The sequence below is a fragment of the Lipotes vexillifer genome, unplaced genomic scaffold (genome assembly GCF_000442215.2).
Source record: "Lipotes vexillifer unplaced genomic scaffold, Lipotes_vexillifer_v1.1 scaffold86, whole genome shotgun sequence".
Taxonomy (NCBI): domain Eukaryota; kingdom Metazoa; phylum Chordata; class Mammalia; order Artiodactyla; family Lipotidae; genus Lipotes; species Lipotes vexillifer.
The window spans coordinates 1,687,531-1,709,961 of record NW_006785406.1 but is presented as its reverse complement, the minus strand read 5'-3'; the positions used below and the strand labels follow the sequence as shown (position 1 = coordinate 1,709,961).

The following is a 22,431-nucleotide window of genomic DNA, read 5'->3' as shown; positions in this document are numbered from 1 at the left end:
AAATAGAATATAAACAGTAACAAATGAGCTGAACTGTATTACAAATGGATAACACAGCCACATTCAAGAGGATAAAGGAAGATAAGGAAAGAGCTAACCTAAGTAACCTTGGAAAGAATATTTTAACTGGATACTCTTAAGACTAAAGACAAAAGGTACTGTACACAAATACTGTAGTCTACTTAGTAAATTACTTTCTCAATGGGGTAGGTGTTGGCAAATCTGTTAAAGTTACAAAGGAAAGGGGGAAGTCAAGAATGAACCTTGCAGTATTGAATTGAAATCAGTTATCTGTATGATTACATAGTTTTTAATATACACAGATAGAAAAAGAAAGAAATATATGTATATGCGTGGACTGATATACATACATATGTATATTCCTAGTTCTGTCTGCCAAGAGGGTCCACTAGCAATGACACCCTAGTAGTAACAAGCAGCCCCCAGATTTGGTTTCTCAATACCATTCTGCAGTAAAAGGAATCAGGTCTGCTTGGAGAAAAGGTTGATTCTAGGGCTGGAGCATGGAAAATATAAGATGAGACTGGACCATCTTGTGATACCAAAAAATACAGAAGTGCTCACAAAAGGATGGGGCATGTCAAGAGGACACAGGAGCCAATTTAAAAGAGTTCCCAATGACCAAAGCTAGCTCATAAATTGAATAAATAAGTACACCAGAGAGAAAGGACAGCTCTTCCTTATAGAAGAAATGGGGAGACTTAGGGGGAGACCTTCAAGACGACAGAAGAGTAAGACGTGGAGATCACTTTTCTCCCCACAAATACATCAGAAATACATCTACATGTGGGACAACTCCTACAGAACACGTACTGAATGCTGGCAGAAGACATCAGACCTCCCAAAAGGCAAGAAACTCCCCACGTACCTGGGTAGGGCAAAAGAAAAAACAGAGACGAAAGAATAGGGACGGGACCTGCACCAGTGGGAGGGAGCTGTGAAGGAGGAAAAGTTTCCACACACTAGGAAGCCCCTTCACTCGTGGAGACGGGGGGTGGGTAGGGGGGAAGCTTCGGAGCCACAGAGGAGAGCACAGCAACGGGGGCGCAGAGGGCAAAGCAGAGAGATTTCCGCACAGAAGATTGCTGCCGACCAGCACTCACCAGCCTGAGAGGCTTGTCTGCTCACCCACTGGGATGGGCAGGGCTGGGAGCTGAGGCTCCGGCTTTGGAGGTCAGATCCCAGGGAGAGAACTGGGGTTGCCTGCATGAAAACAGTCTGAGACGGCTAGTGTGCCACAGCTAGCCAGGAGGAGGTACAGGAAAAAGTCTGGAACTGCCTAAGAGGCAAGAGACCATTGTTTCGGGGTGCGCGAGGAGAGGGGATTCAGAGCACCACCCAGATGAGTGCCAGAGACAGGCGCAAGCTGCAGCCATCAGCACAGACACCAGAGACGGGCATGAGATGCTAGGGCTTCTGCTGCCGCCACCAAGAAGCCTGTGTGCAAGCACAGGTCACTCTCCACACCTCCCTTCTGGGGAGCCTGTGCAGCCCGCCACTGCCAGGGTCCAGTGATGGAGGGACAACTTCCCAGGGAGAACACACGGCGCACCTCAGACTGTTGCAACGTCATTCTGGCCTCTGTTGCCGCAGGCTCACCCTGCATTCTGTACCCCTCCCTCCCCCCGGCCTGAATGAGCCAGAGACCCCTAATCAGCTGCTACTTTTAACCCTGTCCTGTCTGGGCAGGAACAGATGCCCTCAGGAGACCTACACACAGGTGGGGCAAATCCAAAGCTGAACCCCAGGAGCTGTGTGAACAAAGAAGAGAAAGGGAAGTTTCTCCCAGCAGCCTCAGGAGCAGTGGATTAAATCTCCACAATCAACTTGATGTACCCTGCATCTGTGGAATACCTGAATAGACAACGAATCATCCCAAAATTGAGGCAGTGGACTTTGGGAGCAACGATATATATATTTTTTTCCTTTTTCTCTTATTGTGAGTGTGTATGTGTATGCTTCTGTGTGTGATTTTGTCTGTATAGCTTTGCTTTTACCATTTGTCCTAGGGTTCTGTCTGTCCGTTTTCTCTTTTTTTTTAGTATAATTTTTAGCACTTGTTATCATTGGTGGATTTGTTTTTTGGTTTGGTTGCTCTCTTCCTTTTATTTCTTTTTCTTTTTTTCATTTATTTTTTATTTTTTTATTTTTAATAATTTTTTATTTTAATAACTTTATTGTATTTCTTTTTTTTCTCTTTTTTTCTTTCTTTCTTTTTTTATCCCTTTTCTTCTGAGCCGTGTGTCTGACAGGGTCTTGGTGCCCTGGCCAGGTGTCAGGCCTGTGCCTCTGAGGTGGGAGAGCCAAGTTCAGGGCATTGGTCCACCAGAGACCTCCCATCTCCACATAATATCAAATGGCGAAAGCTTGCCCAGAGATCTCCATCTCAACGCTAAGACCCAGCTCCACTCAACGACCAGCAAGCTACAGTGATGGGCACCCTATGCCAAACAACTAGCAAGACAGGAACACAACCCCACCCATTAGCACAGAGGCTGCCTAAAATCATAATAAGGTTACAGACGTGCCAAAACACACCACCAGATGCGGACCTGCCCACCAGAAAGACAAGATCCAGCCTCATCCAGCAGAACACAGGCACTAGTACCCTCCACCAGGAAGCCTACACAACCCACTGAACCACCCTTAGCCACTGGAGGCAGATACCAAAAACAACAGGAACTACGAACCTGCAGCCTGTGAAAAGGAGACCCCGAACACAGTGAGTTAAGCAAAATGAGAAGGCAGCAAAACCCACAGCAGATGAAGGAGCAAGGTAAAATCCCACCAGACCAAACAAATGAAGAAGAAATAGGCAGTCTACCTGAAAAAGAATTCAGAATAATGATAGTAAACATGATCCAAAATCTTGGAAATAGAATAGAGAAAATACAAGAAACGTTTAACAAGGACCTAGAAGAACTAAAGAGTAAAGAAACAATGATGAACAACACAATAAATGAAACTTAAATTCTCTAGAATGAGTCAATAGCAGAATAACTGAGGCAGAAGAATGGATACATGACCTGGAAGATAAAATAGTGGAAATAACTACTGCAGAGCAGAATAAAGAAAAAATAATGAAAAGAATTGAGGACAGTCTCAGAGACCTTTGGGACAACATTAAACTCACCAACATTCGAACTATAGGGGTCCTAGAAGAAGAAGAAAAAGAGAAAAGGATTGAGAAAATATTAGGAGAGATTATAGTTGAAAACTTCCCTAATATGGGAAAGGAAATAGTTAATGAAGTCCAGGAAGCACAGAGGGTCCCATACAGGATAAATCCAAGGAGAAACACACCAAGACACATATTAATCAGACTATCAAAAATTAAATACAAAGAAAAAATATTAAAAGCAGCAACGGAAAAACAACAAATAACATGTAAGGGAATCCCAATAAGGTTAACAGTTGATCTTTCAGCAGAAACGCTGCAAGCCAGAAAGGAGTGTCAGGACATAGTTCAAGTGATGAAGGAGAAAAAGCTACAAGCAAGATTACTCTACCCAACAAGGATCTCATTCAGATTCGATGGAGAAATTAAAACCTTTACAGACAAGCAAAAGTTAAGAGATTTCAGCAGCACCAAACAGCTTTACAACAAATGCTAAAGGAACTTCTCTTAGACAGGAAACACAAGAGAAGGAAAAGACCTACAATAACAAACCCAAAACAATTAAGAAAATGGTAATAGAAACATACATATTGATAGTTACCTTAAATGTAACTGGAGTAAATGCTCCCACCAAAACACATAGACTGGCTGAATGGTTACAAAAAGCAGACCCGTATACATGCTGTCTACAAGAGACCCACTTCAGACCTAGGGACACATACAGACTGAGAGTGAGGGGATGGAAAAAGATATGCCATGCAAATGGAAATCAAAAGAAAGCTGGAGTAGCAATACTCATATCAGATAAAATAGACTTTAAAATAAAGAATGTTACAAAAGACAAGGAAGGACACTACATAATGATCAAGGGATCAATCCAAGAAGAATATATAACAATCATAAATATATATGCACCCAACATAGGAGCACCTCGATACATAAGGCAACTGCTAACAGCTATAAAAGAGAAAATCGACAGTAACACAATAATAGTGGGGGACTTTACCACCTCACTTACACCAATGGAGAGATCATCCAAACAGAAAACTAATAAGGAAACACAAGCTTTAAATGACACATTAAACAAGCTAGACTTAATTTATATTTATAGGACATTCCATCAGAAAACAGCAGATTACGCTTTCTTCTCAAGTGCACATGGAACATTCTCCAGGATAGATCACATCTTGGGTCACAAATCAAGCCTCAGTGAATTTAAGAAAATTGAAATCATATCAAGCATCTTTTCCGACCACAGCACCATGAGATTAGAAATCAGTTAAAGGGAAAACAAACGTAAAATTCAAAAACACATGGAGGCTAAACAGTATGTTACTAAATAACCAAGAGATCACTGTATAAATCAAAGAGGAAATCAAAAAAATTCTAGAGGCAAATGACAACAAAAACATGATGATCCAAAACCTATGGGATGCAGCAAAAGCAGTTCTAAGAGGGAAGTTTATAGCAATACAAGCCTACCTCAAGAAACAATAAAAATCTCAAATAAACTAACCTTACACCTAAAGGAACAAGAGAAAGAAGAACAGACAAAACCCAAAATTAGTAGATGGAAAGAAAACATAAAGTTCAGAGGAGAAATATATGAAATAGAAACAAAGAAACGAGTAGCAAAAATCAATAAAACTAAAAGCTGGTTCTTTGAGAAGATAAACAAAATTGATAAACCATTAGCCAGACTCATCAAGAAAAAAAGGGAGAAGGCTCAAATCAATAGAATTAGAAATGAAAAAGGAGAAGTAACAACTGACACTGCAGAAATACAAAAGATCATGAGAGATTACTACAAGCAACTCTATGCCAATAAAATGGACAACCTGGAAAAATGGACAAATTCTTAGAAATGCACAACCTGCCAAGACTGAATCAGGAAGAAATAGAAAATATAAACAGACCAGTCACAAGCACTGAAATTGAAAATGTGATTAAAAATCTTCCAACAAACAAAAGCACAGGACCAATTGGCTTCACAGGTGAATTCTTTCAGACATTTAGAGATGAACTAACACCTATCCTTCTCAAACTCTTCCAAAATATAGCAGAGGGAGGTACACTCCCCAACTCATTCTATGAGGCCACCATCGCCCTGATACCAAAACCAGACAGAGATATCACAAAGAAAGAAAACTACAGGCCAATAGCACTGATGAACACAGATGCAAAAATCCTCAACAAAATACTACCAAACAGAATCCAGCAGCCCATTAAATGGATCATACACCATGATCAAGTGGGGTTTATCCCAGGAATGCAAGAATTCTTCAATATACGCACATCAATCAATGTGACACACCATATTAACAAATTGAAGAATAAAAACCATATGATCATCTCAATAGAGGCAGAAAAAGCTTTCGTCAAAATTCAACACCCATTTATGATAAAAAAAACTCTCCAGAAAGTAGGCATAGAGGGAACTTATCTCAACATTTTGAAGGCCATATATGACAAACCCACAGCCAGCATCATAATCAATGGTGAAAAACTGAAATCATTTCCACTAAGATCAGGAAAAAGACAAGGGTGCCCACTCTCACCACTGTTATTCAACATAGTTTTGGAAGTTTTAGCCACAGCAATCAGAGAAGAAAAAGAAATAAAAGGAATCCAAATTGGAAAAGAAGTAAAGCTGTCACTGTTTGCAGATGACATGATACTATACATAGAGAATGCTACCAGAAGACTACTAGAGCTAATCAATGAATTTGGTAAAGTAGCAGGATACAAAATTAATGCACAGAAATCTCTTGCATTCCTATACACTAATGATGAAAAATTTGAAAGAGAAATTAAGGAAACACTCCCATTTACCATTGCAACAAAAAGAATAAAATACCCAGGAATAAACCTACCTAAGGAGACAAAAGACCTATATGCAGAAAACTATAAGACACTGATGAAAGAAATTAAAGATGCTAGAAACAGATGGAGAGGTATACCATGTTCTTAGATTGGAAGAATCAACATTGTGAAAATGACTATAATACCCAAAACAATCTACAGATTCAGTGCAATCCCTATCAAACTACCAATGGCATTTTTCACAGAACTAGCACAAAAAATTTTACAATTTGTATGGAAACACAAAAGACCCCGAACAGCCAAAGCAATCTTGAGAAAGAAAATCGGAGCTGGAGGAATCAGGCTCCCTGACTTCAGACTATACTACAAAGCTACAGTAATCAAGACAGTATGATACTGGCACAAAAACAGAAGTACAGGTCAATGGAACAGGATAGAAAGCCCAGAGACAAACCCACTCACGTATTGTCACCTTATTTTTGATAAAGGAGGCAAGAATATACAATGGAGAAAAGATAGCTTCTTCAGTAAGTGGTCCTGGGAAAACTGGACAGCTACATGTAAATGAATGAAATTAGGACACTCCCTAATGCCATACACAAAAATAAACTCAAAATGGATTAAAGACATAAATGTGGGGCTTCCCTGGTGGTGTAGTGGTTGAGAGTCCACCTGCCGATGCAGGGGACACAGGTTCGTGCCCCAGTCCAGGAGGATCCCACATGCTGCGGAGTGGCTGGGCCCGTGAGCCATGGCCGCTGAACCTGTGCGTCCGGAGCCTGTGCTCCGCAATGGGAGAGGCCACAACAGTGAGTGGCCCGTGTACCGCAAAAAAAAAAAAAACATAAATGTAAAGCCAGACACTATAAAACTCTTAGAGGAAAACATAGGCAGAACACTGTGACATAAATCACAGCAAGTTCCTTTTTGACCCACCTCCTAGAGAAATGGAAATAAAAACAAAAATAAATGGGACCTAGTGAAACTTAAAAGCTTTTGCACAGCAAAGGATACCATAAACAAGACAAAAAGACAACCCTCAGAGTGGGAGAAAATATTTGCAAATGAAGCAACTGACAAAAGATTCATCTCCAAAATTTACAAGCAGCTCATGCAACTTAATATCAAAAAAACAAACAACCCAATCCAAAAATGGGCAGAAGACCTAAATAGACATTTCTCCAAAGAAGATATACAGCTTGCCAACAAACACATGAAAGAATGCTCAACATCACTCATTAGAGAAATGCAAATCAAAACTACACTGAGGTGTCACCTCACACCAGTCAGAATGGCCTTCATCAAAAAATCTACAAACAGTAAATGTTGGATAGGGTGTGGAGAAAAGGGAAGCCTCTTGCACTGTTGGTGGGAATGTAAATTGATACAGCCACTATGGAGAACAGTATGGAGGTTCCTTACAAAAACCAAAAATTGGACTACCATATGACCCAGCAATCCCACTACTGGGCATATATCCTGAGGAAACCATAATTCAAAAACAGTCATGTACCACAATGTTCACTGCAGCTCTATTTACAATAACCAGGACATGGAAGCAACCTAAGTGTCCATCAACAGCTGAATGGATAAAGATGATGTGACACATACATACAATGGAATATTACTCAGCCTTAAAAAGTAACGAAATTGAGTTATTTGTAGTGAGGTGGATGGACCTAGAGTCTGTCATACAGGCTGAAGTAAGTTGGAAAGAGAACAACAAATACCGTATGCTAACACATATATATGGAATCTTTAAAAAAATGGTTATGAAGAACCTAGGGGCAGGACAGGAATAAAGACTCAGACATAGAGAATGGACTTGAGGACACGGGGAGGGGGAAGTGTAAGGTGGGATGAATTAAGAGAGTGGCATGGACTTATATATACTACCAAATGTAAAGTAGATGGCTAGTGGGAAGCAGCCGCATAGCACAGGGAGATCAGCTTGGTGCTTGGTTACCACCTAGAGGGGTGGGTTAGGGAGGGTGGGAGGAAGATGCAAGAGGGAAGAGATATGGGGATATATGTTTATGTATAGCTGATTCACTTTGTTATAAAGCAGAAACTAACACACCATTGTAAAGCAATTATACTCCAATAAAGATGTTTAATAAACAAATAAGGTAAACACCACTATATAAAGGCCACAGTCAGTTTCCGTCAATGGCTGCTTAAATCTGTGGGCACACGTTTTCAGAGAAACAGGAAATTAGCAGTGTCTTAAAGTATCTCTCCCATGATATTTATCATTTATTAAGGGGTAATAATAAATTTATGGTGGCAACCCAGCAGATACCACTTTAACCAAGTGTGTTCAAAAATTAACACAAGTTGTAAGACATATCAGCATCACATACTCTTTGTAAGACTGAAAAGGACACAACATCACTTCTGTGGTATACCCATTAAAAGTGTGTAACTTTAATGATGAGAAAATACCAGACAACACCACATTGAGAGACATTCTACAGAATAACTAACCAGAACTCATAAAGTGTCAGAATCGTGAAATAAAAGGAAAGACTGAAGAACTGCCACAGATTGCGAGAGACCAATGAGACACAAGAACTAATGCAGTTAGGATCCTGGAACAGAAAAAACGTATTAGGGGAAAAGCTGGAAATTTTTTTTTTTTTTTTTTTTTTTTCCTTGCGTTATGCGGGCCTCTCACTGCTGTGGCCTCTCCCATTTGCGGAGCACAGGCTCCGGACGCGCAGGCTCAGCGGCCATGGCTCACGGGCCCAGCCGCTCCGCGGCATGTGGGATCTTCCCGAAACGGGGCACGAACCCGCGTCTCCTGCATTGGCAGGCGGACTCTCAAGCACTGCGCCACCAGGGAAGCCCTGGAAATTTTTGAATAAGGTCTGTAGTTTAGTATTACATCAATGTTCATTTCCTAGTTTTGATAATTGTACTATGGTTTATAAGTTGTTATCATTATGGGAAGCTGGGAGAAAGACGTAGGAAATCTCTCTATAAAATTTTTGCAATTTTCTGTAAGTCTAAAATTATTTCCAAATAAAATTTAAAGAAATATTAAGGTACATTGGTTTTAGACTGTATTGGTAGGTATGAATAGCTAACTGCTCTGAAGAAACAAAGGAAAGAGATATAACTGATGTCTCTCCATTCATGACTAGCCAATTAATAGATTATGTTAGCATTGCTGTTGCCTCTGGTTATTAACAGTAATTATCTCCATTAGGTTCTCTAGGCTCATTCAAAGTGCTTTTAAAACCTAATTAGAAAATAAAAAACAGTATTTCAAGGATTTAATATTCTAATAGTCTTCCATGAGAATAAAATATCAGATTTTAAAATAAATAAAATCCTAAATTGGAAAACAAATTTGTCAACACAGTTATTTTGATGAACATTAGCTGGTTCATACAACTTAACATAGATTTAAAGCTCTTTGGCTACAAGGCTATTTTTTTCCCCAAAACTTTCCCATGTCTGTAGTTTGAGAAAGAATTGTTCTAGTGGGCTTGTGTCTGTCATCCTTTCTGTGTAAATTTCACTTAGCAATCCCTACCAAGATCTGTGGGATCATGCATGTTAGAATTACAGTATGTACCTGTAAGACATTTGATTCATAAATCACCAAATATAGCTAAATTAAAATAAAATTTTAACTTTTTATTGACATATACTGTGCAAAAACACACATAAGTATGCTTGTGAAATATTTGAATTTAATAAAGTACTAATTAAATTTTAAGTACATTGTTCAGTATTCTGAAACAGCGAGTTTGCTCAACTGGCAAGTATTCTACAAGAGGGAAAAAAATTCTGTAGGTGTCTTGAGGTTTTTTGGGGTATGTTTGTTAACTTGGTTTGGTTTTGCTCTTTTTCAGGATGTGGTAGATACACATCCTGGCCTCACGTTCCTGAAAGATGCTCCAGAATTCCACTCCCGCTACATCACCACGGTAGGCCGAGTCCCTTTTTGTCTTAATATAACTCTATAAGTCTCCTTTTTGTCATTATCTGGTGTCCAGGCTTTCAGATCTTTACGCAAAATGGGCTATAATGATTATTTTAAGTGGAAGGAAGTAAAATTGAATTAATTATTTCTATCTATTTGCCTTCTTATATGTGTCCAGTGCTTAAGAGGTCTCTTGTATATAAAATTTAAGTGATATGCTCATTTTGTCTGGCATTATGAGGTATACCTTTTGCTGTATCATTAATATTGATACCCAGTTGATCTTTAGCATTTGCAAATAATACTGAAAAGAACTTTCAACAGCCTTTTCCAAAAAAAGATGTATCTATAGTACCTCAAAGTTAGAACTGAAATGATAATGAAAAATAGATTGTGTGTAATCAGAAAACAAATCATGTAAGAATTTAAAATAAGATGATCACAATTTCCTATTTTGTGGGGTGTTCTCATTCCATATTTCTCATGCACAGCCTCATTGGGTCAGTCACAGGCAGGGCATGCAGTATGAGTGAGAGCACACAGGCCTACAGCTCACACTGCAGCCACAACAGGCATTCTCTGCCCTAGCTTCTAAATTATCTTTGGAAGAACTCCACAGCTGAACCAACCTCAGGGCACACCTCACATTCACAGCCATACCCGGGGGAGATGATCCCTGCCTCTGGTAAATAGGACAGTCTCCTCTGAGGAAGGCCCTCTCATTCTTAGGGCACTTTTTGTTGGCTATGAATTTGTTGGTTTCTGTTGAGTTACAGAATACTACCATTCTTTTTCTACTGTAGGAACTTCATTATTTGCTTTTACATTGATTGTCTTCTGTCATAAAACTTTATAAGACTTTATTTGAACCATAAGGTGTCACTGTCATCCAAGACTATCTCAGAAGTTATTTTTGCCTGTTAACCACAACACTCTACTAAACTACCTCCACTAGAATCACCCTGGCCCAGCCACTCATCCTTGTGTTTCACATGGATTCCTTCTAATTGGTCTCCCTACTTACACCCTCATTGCCCAACAGTCTAGTCTCCACAAAGCAGAGTTATCCTTTGAAAATATAAGTCAGACCATGTCACTCCTCTGCTCAGACCCTCCAGTGTTTCCCCATCTCATCACCCTGCTTCAGCAACAGCGGCCTGCCTCCTTTCTGTTCCTGGAACAGACCAAACCTGCTTCTGCCTCAGGTGCTTTGTTCTGACTCTTTCCTCTGCCTGGAATGCTCTTCCTACAGATTTCCACAAGACTCACTCCCTCACTTCATCCAGATGTGTGCTCAGATATTCCCTTCTTAGTGAGACCTTCCCTGATCACCCTCTGCCTCCTTCAACCTTCTTCTTCCTGTCCCCTCCCTCTACACTTCTGTTCCTTTGTTCTGCTTTATTTTCCTTCTTAGCGCCTATATCACTGATATGTAAATTTTTGTTTATTGTCCATCTCCTTCTCTCTAACATAAACTCCATGAGAGGAGGGACTTTGTCTATATTTAGATGTTGCTATATCTCCAATACCTAGAATAGTGCCTGGCACATTATAGATACACAGTAAGTATTTATTGAGTGAATAAGTGAAGTTATTCATGCTTAAGAATTCTATACATAACCCTGGTTTCAATTCCAATAGGAATTATTGGGTTCTGATTGCTGGCTGTTCTATAAACTAAGGATGTATTTATAGTATATTAGAATCTCAAGAATTAGAAAAGATCTTAAAGATAATCTAGTCCAACCTTCTATCAATTCAGAAAATGCTGTCTACAGAGGAACCTTTTATTGGAATTTGTTCTTAGAAAAGATATTAAAGAACAGAATTATAAAAGAGATAAATTTTCCTTCTATACACTTTCTAGTTTGGTATTTATTGAAGTATGATCGCTGGACCTATGATGGTCTGTAGTCATCTAGCAAGTGGCCCCCAGGAAGTTTTAGGAAGAGTACAAAGCCATGAAACCACTTTGTTCGCATATAATTCACATTTTCTGAGAAATGCTAGTATGTTAGTCGTTGAACAAAAAGAACTACATAGGTCAATTAACAGGATCCAATTAATTATTGCTGCTGACATATTTGTGTGGCATTTGCATATTGTTTACATTTCTTAAATTTATTGTTAGTATTATGGTGCTTTATCCCCAGTTCACAAAAATGAATCCAGTATAACTGATTCACTTTGTTGTACAATAGAAACTAATACAACTTTGTAAATCAACTATACTCCAATAAAAAATTTTTTAAAAATGAATCCATTGCTCAGTAGTAGTCATTAAAGTGTAAAATACTTGCGAAATAATGATAATGGAGCAACTCAAAACATCATAATGTAAGTAGTAAATAAGATCTAACTGAGAATACAGAATGTGAATCTGTCTGTACTGAGATAAGTGTACCTACTGTTGTGATAATCTCATACTACCCTCCAAAATAGAAAGATGCAAATAAAAAGCATCACACTGAATACCTAGAAACAATTTTATTGGACTGGTTATCTGTTCTACCCAGTGCCTTTTCTATTATGAAATTTGGTCAGATAATGACATGAAGTCATTGAAAGTTTTAGGTTATTTCAGAGTACGGTGAATTTTTCTATAAAAAAATACAAAATAAGCTTTCTAGTATGAAATTAATTAATTTTGTTGCTAATGGCATAGAAGTAACCAAATTAGAGAAGTGTCATTCTCTACCCTGCTCATGGCAAACATAACATGAGCATATGCTGACTTTTGAGGAAAGAGGTACTCATGTGAGGTTTTAAAATAAGTGATAATATTGAAAATACTTTTTTGTGATATTGGTGCTGGCAGTAAAGATATTTCTGTGGCTTGCTCAGATGGTGTCTTAGTGGTGTATTCAGTGTCTTGATTGGCCTGAATCTATCACTCCAGGCTGAAATGTCAGGATTTTCATTGTTGAGGACAAGGTAGTGATATTTCCTAAAATGGCTAAACTGGTGGAAACTGCTCATCACTAATAGCTTAAATCTTTCCCCTTGAGAACGTTTCCTCTTGACAGAGAAAGAAATCATTTTTATTAGATAGTTTTGTTTAAGTCCAAGTTCTGCAGGAGACCATGAAGAAATACTTTTCAGAGCCATAGTAACTAGAGTGGATCAGGAACCCATTCACTCACACACACACACACACACACACACACACACACACACACACACACAAACACACACACCGCCTAATAGAAGAGCCAGGCTTCCAGCATTGAGTTGTTCATCTGCATTAAAGTCATCTACAAAGAGCAATCTGTCTGTAATTTCTGTGTTTGCATTTGATCTGCTTATCAAAAACTCTGACAGAACCACCAAACACATACTTCTATTCCTGGTGACCTCTAATTGTGAATTAGAGGTTTCCACTTCAATAGATACAAAGAAAAAGAAAGGAAACTGTCTTACAATTCAAATTGTCAAGTTGACTAGAGATCCCTTGGTGAAAAATTATCAAATTTCATTTCTCTCACTGATAGTAAACAGTTATTCTTACTATTATTAATTTTTACATTTTGTTTGATATTTTTAAATTTTTGATTAATTTCTTTTTAAAAACCTAAAACTGGTAGACCAAAAAAGTTAGGGGGAAAAAAAACAACTGTAATTAATGTAGAACCAGCAGTTACACGCTCTCACCACTAGATGGTGCCCCTACCTCGATGAGCTAAAATGCTGAATCAGTTGTGTGGAAACCAATAAATGTGCTGATGTAAGGGGCCACTGAATAAGGAGATTTAGGCTATGGGAAAATGGAATACAGGTACATTTTATTACAGTATGAGACAAGTAGGCTAGCAGAGGCTAAAAAGAGGAAATTACTTAACATTCAGAATGTTTATGAATTTTAAAAATTCTGTCAAAAGCACGAAAGATGAAGAAAATAATAAAATAAAAATAAATACAGGGCTTCCCTGGTGGCGCAGTGGTTGAGAGTCCGCCTGCCGATGCAGGGGACACGGGTTCGTGCCCTGGTCCGGGAGGATCCCATATGCCGCAGAGCAGCTGGGCCCGTGAGCCATGGCCACTGAGCCTGTGCGTCCGGAGCCTGTGCTCCACAACCGGAGAGGCCACAACAGTGAGAGGCCCGCGTACTGCAAAAAAAATAAATAAATAAAAAAAAAATAAATAAATACAGATTGTTTTATAATTTTAAGTGTTATATAGTACCTCTATAAGTAATATAAAATATTTGAGGGGTATATATGTACAAAATTTAGATAGACAGGAAACTTATACTTTAAGATAAATTTACATTCAAAATCAAGAAATAAGGACAAAAATCTAATAATGTGCAACAAAGAAAAGTTTGGTGTAATAATATGCATTGAAATTGACTTTGACTTGAGAGAGAAGACATGGAACTATGATAAAAGATATTCTTAGGGCTTCCCTGGTGGCACAGTGGTTGAGAGTCTGCCTGCCGATGCAGGGGACACGGGTTCGTGCCCCGGTCCGGGAAGATCCCACATGCCGTGGAGCGGCTGGGCCCGTGAGCCATGGCTGCTGAGCCTGCGCGTCCGGAGACTGTGCTCCACAAGGGAGAGGCCACAACAGTGAGAGGCCCGCATACCACAAGAAAAATAAAGATATTCTTAATTTTTATTTTCATATATATAATTTCTGGCCTAAAATCCTCCATCTATTTTATAGGAACTTATGTGAAGCTAGTGCTAAAAATACAGTGTTGAATAAAACACATTCTCTGCCCTTAAGCACCTCACTCAGAGTCTGAGTGACTGGGGCCAGTAGAGAAGTTGTAGACACCAGCTAGTCACAGCTCCCACCTAACACGGGAATCCTGTGAGCTTCTGCCTAAATAATTGTGGTGAGAAGAAACCTCACTACTTCATACAACCCATTGCTTCATAAGGCTAATGTTAGGAAACTCTTGTTTACGTTGAAGCACTTCTAACCAGTAAGGGCATTTCTATCCAGTAATTCTAGTAGTTCCAGTTCTATTTCTACCCTCTGATGCACTACAAAACAAATCAGCTTCTTTTTCCACCTGATAACCATTCAGATCATGGTCACATCTATACTGTAGTCTTATTTTTTCCTCAAGAGTAAACACAACTACATTAGTAGTATCTTTCACTATAATTTTGTATACAGTTCCCTGGTTTATATTTTCTGTACCTCTTATATGCAATCTATCTATAAATCATAGACAACAGTACTGATTTTATGTAAAATATTAATTAGAGAACTTTCCTAGGTTAGTATCCATCTGCTGTTCAAAATTCTGGATAGAGTTATTCAATTAACTATGAATCCAACCCATATGTCTCTGTCACAAGTATAACATGAAAGTTTTTGTTACACAGCTTTCCAATCTCATTAACTTATCAAGCAATTTTCCAAAGAAGATATACAGATGGCCAACAGGTACATGAAAAGATATTCAACATTACTAATCAGGGAAATTCAAATCAAAACTAAAGTGAGATATCACCTCACACTTGTTAGAATGGCTATCATCAAAAAGACAAGAAATAACAAGGCTGTGGAAAAAAGGGAACTCATGTGCATTCTTGGTGGGAATGTAAATTGGTGTAGCCAATGGAGGTTCCTCAAAAAAATTAAAATAGTATTACTGTATGATCCAGCAATTCTGCTTCTGGGTATTTATCCAAAGGAAACGGGAACAGTAACTTGAAAAGATACATGCACCCCTGTGTTACTGTGTCATTATTTACAATAGCCAATAAATGGAAACAACCTCAGTGTTCATCTACAGATGAATGGATAAAGAAGATGTGGAATACAATGGAATGTTGCTCAGCCATAAAAAAAGAGTGAAATCCTGCCATTTGCAACACCATGGATGGATCTTGAGGGCATTATGCTAAGTGAAATAAGTGAGAGAAAGACAAATACTTTATGATATAAATCTTAAAAAAAAAAAAAAGAACGCTCACAAACACAGAGAACAGATTGGGAGCTGCCAGAGACAGGGGGTGGGGAGAAGGCAAAATGGGTGAAGGGAATCAAACGGTATAAACTTCCAGTTGTAAAATAAATTAGTCATGGGGATGTAATTTACATCATGGTGACTATAGTTCATAATACTGTACTGAATATTTGAAAGTTACTAAGAAAGTAAATCTTAAAAGTTCTCATCACAAGAAAAAAATTCTGTGACCGTGGAAATGGATGTTCACTAGACTTATTGTGGCAATTGTTTCACAATATATACAAATATCAAATCATTATGTTGTACACCTAAAACTAATATAATGTATGTTAATTATACCTCAGTTCTTTAAATTATCATGCAGTTATTGACTACCTGATATAGGCAGAGCAACATATCAGGCACTGGGATGCAAGTGAAAAGAGATCAGCTTCCTTAGAATTTGGAGGTGATGACAATCAGGTGTACCTGTGTTGAGAATATAACCACAGGATGACCGAAGGAGACTCAGGTGACATCAGGAGCACAGAAGACAGCTCGACCCAAGTGCCTGTGCTGGGGCTTCCTATGGAGTTGGTAACTGAGCTAGATGCTGAAGGGTCAGGAGGAGTTAGCACTGGTAGCGAGATGGGGTGAGGCGTGCTGGGCAGCACAAGTCTGGACCTTCATCCTGAGGCTACTTTTTTCCTGTTATTTTTGGGAATCACTCTCTTTGATAAGGAATCCAGAAACAGAATAGTGGTTTGGTTCCTCATTAGGCCTACTCTTAGGATAGATGTCCAAATGTCTTCTCTTTTTTGTTCTTCTTGGACTAAAATAGCCTAAAAAGGTGATCTAACCTCTTCTATGATAAAAACCACCAAGGATACAGGATTTCCATATCATTAGTTAATCAAAACTAAAGCCAAAGTACCAAAAAAGCTGCTTAATTGCTCTTCTCACCCTTGCTTCCTTTCGAAGAAGAAAAGAAAAAAACCCTAATAGGTCAAGTGCAAATTAAATGGGTGGGAATAACCCCAGGTAAAATTGTTAAGAATGCACTGTGGCCTCCTACCTCCAGGACTGCAGCCTGTCTTCCTTCTCCAGTCCTCCCCTACACAACAGTACATACATCCTCAATTTCAGACAACTTTGCTACCCATCCGCTTTCTCTCCCATCTTGTCCAGGGTCTTCTCCAGAGTTTCACCTTTGTTAAACTTATTAAAACACTAGTTAGTAACAAAACTGTTCATGCCTAAATAAGGACTCGGGATATAAACTCTCCCAGATGTATCTGAGTTTCCAGAGAGAGTTCAGAAGTCTTCAAAACTCCAATGGATAAGACTATAATAACCAGAATATGCCCTCTTGAATCATACCATGTTGGCAGCCATTCTTCTGACCCAGTAATTGTTAAGCCACCCCAGTGCAGATTTCCCACCTCATATGCCTTCCAGAAACATCTAGCCTAATAAGCACTACTTGAATCCCTGTATGAGAGGTAAAAATGAAAGTGACATGTAGGCACCTGGGAAATGCTGACTTGTGAGCAAAGAATTTTTTTATTCTTAGAATCATAAGGGCAGATGCAAACTATATGGATATAGACTTTTTTTAATATAGTATTAATTTTTACTAGAAATTACACTTGATATAATCAAAAGGCCAAAACTTAGCTTGGTTCAAAGAATGTTCATAAGATGGGCTTTGATAAAGTAATAGATATCTTTAATGTTTGTATTTGGTTTTGTTTTCCTTTTGGAACCAGGTTATTCAGAGAATATTCTACACAGTCAACAGATCTTGGAGTGGAAAAATTACTGCAACAGAGATAAGAAAAAGCAACTTTTTGCAAGTATGCCTCTCATTGAAATTCATATATAAGGAGCAATTTAAATAATAATCTTACTTCATTTAACAAATATTTGAGTGCTTATTATGTGCAAAGCCCTGTCATTACTTTCAGTCATTAAGCAGTTATCAGACACCTGGAATGTGTTGGGGGAACAAAGATGAAAAACAAGAAATTTTTGCATCAGGGCATGCACTGTGGAACAAAAGAGAAAAGGGCACAGACAGCCACACCTGACTTGAAAACTTCCACAGAAATGTATCATAAACATGCAGTGAAGGCTTCACAGTAGGACTGGCATGTGATCTTGACCTTAGAGATATCAGGAGTTTACCAAGATAAAGAAATCAAAAGAAAAGGGGATTCCAGACAGAGGAAGCAGCATAAAAAAAGGCCCAGAAGCATGAAAGTGTCCCGTTCATGAACTGCAGAACAGTCTTAAGTGGCCACAGGCTTCAAGGAGAGTGACCAGTGATGAGGCCTGAGGTGTGAGACAGGGCCAGGTTGGGAAGGGCCTTCCAAAAGAAATGGAGGAATTTCAACTTGTTCCTTTTAGCAGTGACTCTTTATCCATCTCCTGCTAGAGAAAAATACTAAAAATTCCTTTTAAGAAAGAATGCATTTCATTCAATTATTTTATTTATTTTACCAAATGAGAAAGTATTGACCACTAGTGAGAGCCTTTAACCGAGGCAATCTTCATGCCTGATTGTTCAAGCTCTTCTATTAACCTGAAGAAAGTAGAATTGGTCACACTTGAAAGGAAATGAAATATTTAAAGTAAATCATACTAAATGAAGCTTAAGCAAATAATACAACCTTATTTACACTCTGTTTTTCCCATCTTCATCTGGGACAGACAAAGTAATGAAGACTTGGCAAAATTAGCAATCCATAATAAATATGCAAACACTTTTTATTCTAATAAATGAAAAGTCATCATCACGGTCATTATTAATATTTACTGAACACCTGGTGTCTGCCTGGGCTCTCAAGAGGTAATGTGGTATGGGTTGAGATGGCAAGAATTCCATTAAAAAGGCCTTACACAGGAATAAAGACACAGACCTACTACTGGAGAACAGACTTGAGGATATGGGGAGGAGGAAGGGTGAGCTGTGATAGGGCGAGAGAGAGACATGGACATATATATACTAACAAACGTAAGGTAGATAGCCAGTGGGAAGCAGCCGCATGGCATAGGGATACCGGCTCGGTGCTTTGTGGCTGCCTGGAGGGGTGGGATAGGGAGGGTGGGAGGGAGGGGGACAAAGAGGGAAGAGATATGGGAACATATGTAAATATATAACTGATTCACTCTGTTATAAAGCAGAAACTAACACCATTGTAAAGCAATTATACCCCAATAAAGATGTTAAAAATAAATAAATAAATACTTTTAAAAAAAAAGGCCTTACACCTTAAGAATGAGAGGGGCTTCCCTGGTGGTGCAGTGGTTAAGAATCTGCCTGCCAATGCAGGGGACATGGGTTTGAGCCCTGGTCCGGGAGAATCCCACATGCCGCAGAGCAACTAAGCCCGTGCACCACAACTACTGAGCCTGCTCTCTAGAGCCCCGTGAGCCACAACTACTGAAGCCCGCACGCCTAGACCCTGTGCTCTGCAGTGAGAGAAGCTCACACACTGCAACAAAGAGTAGCCCCCACTACCCACAACTAGAGAAAGCCCACGTGCAGCAACAAAGACCTGATGCAGCCAAAAATAATTAATTAATTTTTAAAAAATGATAATCCTCACATTCCTGAAGCACATTAGAGTTTTGTATTTCTAGATCATTATTATAATCCATATTTTTTTTACTGATGATAAAATTCATATGGTTGAATGACTTGGATAAGATCACACAGCAAAATAAGTGGTTGAACTGGAAATAGAACTCAAGTGTTCTGCTTCCCTCTATTTTCTTCCCTAGCCCTCTCCTTAGTCTTCCTCTTAGTACATGAAGGTATGCTCATAAAATATTCAAATAACATATATAGAATAATAAGCAGAGATTATTATCTCTTCACCCTACCATTTCACTCCCTTTACCAGAGGGAACCCCTATTATCTGTGGTTTTATTCCTCTGTGTGTGTGTGTGTGTGTGTGTGTGTGTGTGTGTGTGTGTGTGTGTGTGTGTGTAGAGTATATATTGTATGTGTGGAGTATATAGTTTTGTTCTGTGTGGTTGCTTTTTTGAATTATTTTTAATATGTGAGACCATACTTATTATTCTGTTAACTTTTTTTAACTTAACAGTATGTCTTGATGTTTTTTCATTTCCATTCATATAAATCTATCTTTCTTTTAACTGTTGCATAATCTGGCATGGCTGTACTGTAATTACATACTTCTCTACTGAAGATGTTCAAGTCGCTTTCATTAGTTCCCTATTAAAATAATGCAGTGAACATCCTTATACTTCCCTCTTGTGTATATATGAGTAAGAATTTCTCTAAAATAGAGTAGTGGAGGGAAAATCCTGGATCAAATGGCATGTGCATTTTTAATTTGATAGATCCTGCCAAGTTACCCTTCTAAATGCCTGCACTAGTTCATACTTAAATTTACATACTCACCAACAGCAGAAGTTATTCATTTTTTTCATTTTATGACAGTCCAGTAGATGAAAATGAGAGCTCCCTGCTTCTCAAGATATTTGTTTTATTGTACATATTCTGCTTTATACACATTAAAGAGCATTTTATAAAAAAAAAATATTACAAGCAAGTTTGGAAAACAGAAGAAAAAGCATATTTTACCACCCTAATAAAACTAATAGTATGTGTTCATCTAGTCTCATTCGTATGCATATTTGGATTTTAGAATTTAATATAGTTCTTAATGTGTACAATCTTATATCCTGTATTTTGCACTTACCATGTCATGATTTCCCTTTTGTTTCTATATAGACTTTATAATTTTTACTGGCTGCAAAATCTTTCATTGAGTGGCTTTTACCATAATTTGGAATTCAAGGTGAAAAACATTATAAGAAAGATGACTATTTCGTAATACAAGACTGTTACTTTGATAAAAATTATTTTCTAAAATGTAAATACTGGAAATCCAAAATTCCATTTTATTTTCTTTTTAAGATTTAGCTAGTACATGTTTTAACCTTCCTTTTAAATTTTACTTCAGACTTCTCTCTTATGGACAGCATATACCTAGATCTGCTTTTTGGGTTTAGGTTTTATTCTCAATCTGAAAATCTTTTAATAGGGAGATTTAACTCATTTACCTTTGTTGTGACTGTTGATATATCTGGTTTTATTTCTGTCGTCTCACTTTGTTTTTTCTATTTCCTAAGTTTCCTTATGGTTTATCTTTTCTCTGACTCTTTCTAAAAACATCTTCATTTATCTGCCCACTTATATGATAATTTGGCTTATTATAAGAATTCTGGGCTCAAAAATCACTGTTTCTGGTGTTTTCCCTAGGGGCACACAGTGAGTCAGGGGAGACACAGGCTTATTTCCAGCTCAGGGCCCTGCAGCTCTACCCTCCATGCCTTCTATGCCAGGCTACTCCCACACTATCACAATGGTATAAATAAGTCACCTTTATAGTAAACTTGATGCCATTACAAAACCAAACCCTTCATGTGGATGCCCACTCTTCATAATAGAATAGATAGAAGATCAGTCTTCATAACTTTGAAAAGTTAAAAGCAATGTGAGTTTATGGCCATGTAATTAAAAGTCTGTTGTCTGATTGTCCTGTGCTTGCTAGTCTGGGGACCTCTGATAGGCTGCAGTCCCCTTGATGATAGCTCTTCCCTTTCCCTGCTTTTAAATCCTCCGTAGCATCTAAGTCTTTGCTAAGAATATTACAGAGCACGTAAATGCATATAGGTTGATCAATTGATTAAAAGGTAGGATGAGGTTGCCTACTAAATTTCCTGGTTTGGTACCAAAACCAAAATTTTTAATTCAGTTTAGAGTAAAAACTAGAATCTGCATAATGGCCAAAGCTGGGTCTTCATATTTTTAAAATAAATTAATCCTTCTATTCATACCATTTCAGACTCTAGCGCTTTTGGAAGAAGAGGAAGATATAAACCAAATCACAGATTATTTCTCCTATGAACACTTCTATGTTATTTATTGTAAATTCTGGGAACTAGATAGTGATCATGACCTCTACGTCAGCCAGGCCGATCTGTCTCGATACAATGACCAGGGTGAGTGTTTCTATGGATGTTGACTTTACTATTTGAAGAAGGCAAGGGTTAAATTGTGATCACTCATTATGGGGAATTCCCATTTCTTAAATTCTGTATCTAATCAAGTCCTCTTGAAAGGGCCAAGAATTTTTAAGTAGAAATGAGTGAAGGTACTAATTTTTTATTTAGAAACCAAGTTTAGGAGAAGGGGTTTGGAGGTAAGTAAGAAATTAGAGTCTTAGTTTTGATGAATGGGTGAGTCTTTATAGTGATGCTTATTTTCTGATGATGAACTGAGTAAGAACCACATTTATGTAAAGTTTCTTTGAAAGAGAATATATATACACCTTTATAAATTCTCATTTTACAGTATTTATAAACAACCAAGGATGAAAATGATGTTTCTAACTTGCCAGTGTTTTCAAGCATTCATAAAACCTTTACTGGAATTTAGTTCTAGAAAAGGTATTTTCTCTGCAGGTGAATTTTGTGTGCGTTCTTTTGTCAGAAAACAAAAAATTACATATTATATGATATTACCCTTCTTACTTCATTTTGATTAGTAGTAAACTTAGAATCTGTTTCCTGCTGATTGAATATCCTTA

General features: G+C 38.1%; 1 protein-coding gene across 2 annotated transcripts in view; it reads left to right on the top strand.

Moving 5' to 3' along the window:
• Nucleotides 1–22,431, top strand: part of PPP2R3A (protein phosphatase 2 regulatory subunit B''alpha) — a 164,785-nt gene that overhangs the window by 64,939 nt on the left and 77,415 nt on the right. For both annotated transcript variants that reach the window (XM_007457542.1, XM_007457543.1), the window contains exons 5-7: nucleotides 9,826–9,900; nucleotides 17,574–17,660; nucleotides 21,688–21,844. In XM_007457542.1, the coding sequence (XP_007457604.1) occupies nucleotides 9,826–9,900; nucleotides 17,574–17,660; nucleotides 21,688–21,844 (319 nt within the window). The remainder of the gene's footprint in view (nucleotides 1–9,825; nucleotides 9,901–17,573; nucleotides 17,661–21,687; nucleotides 21,845–22,431) is intronic.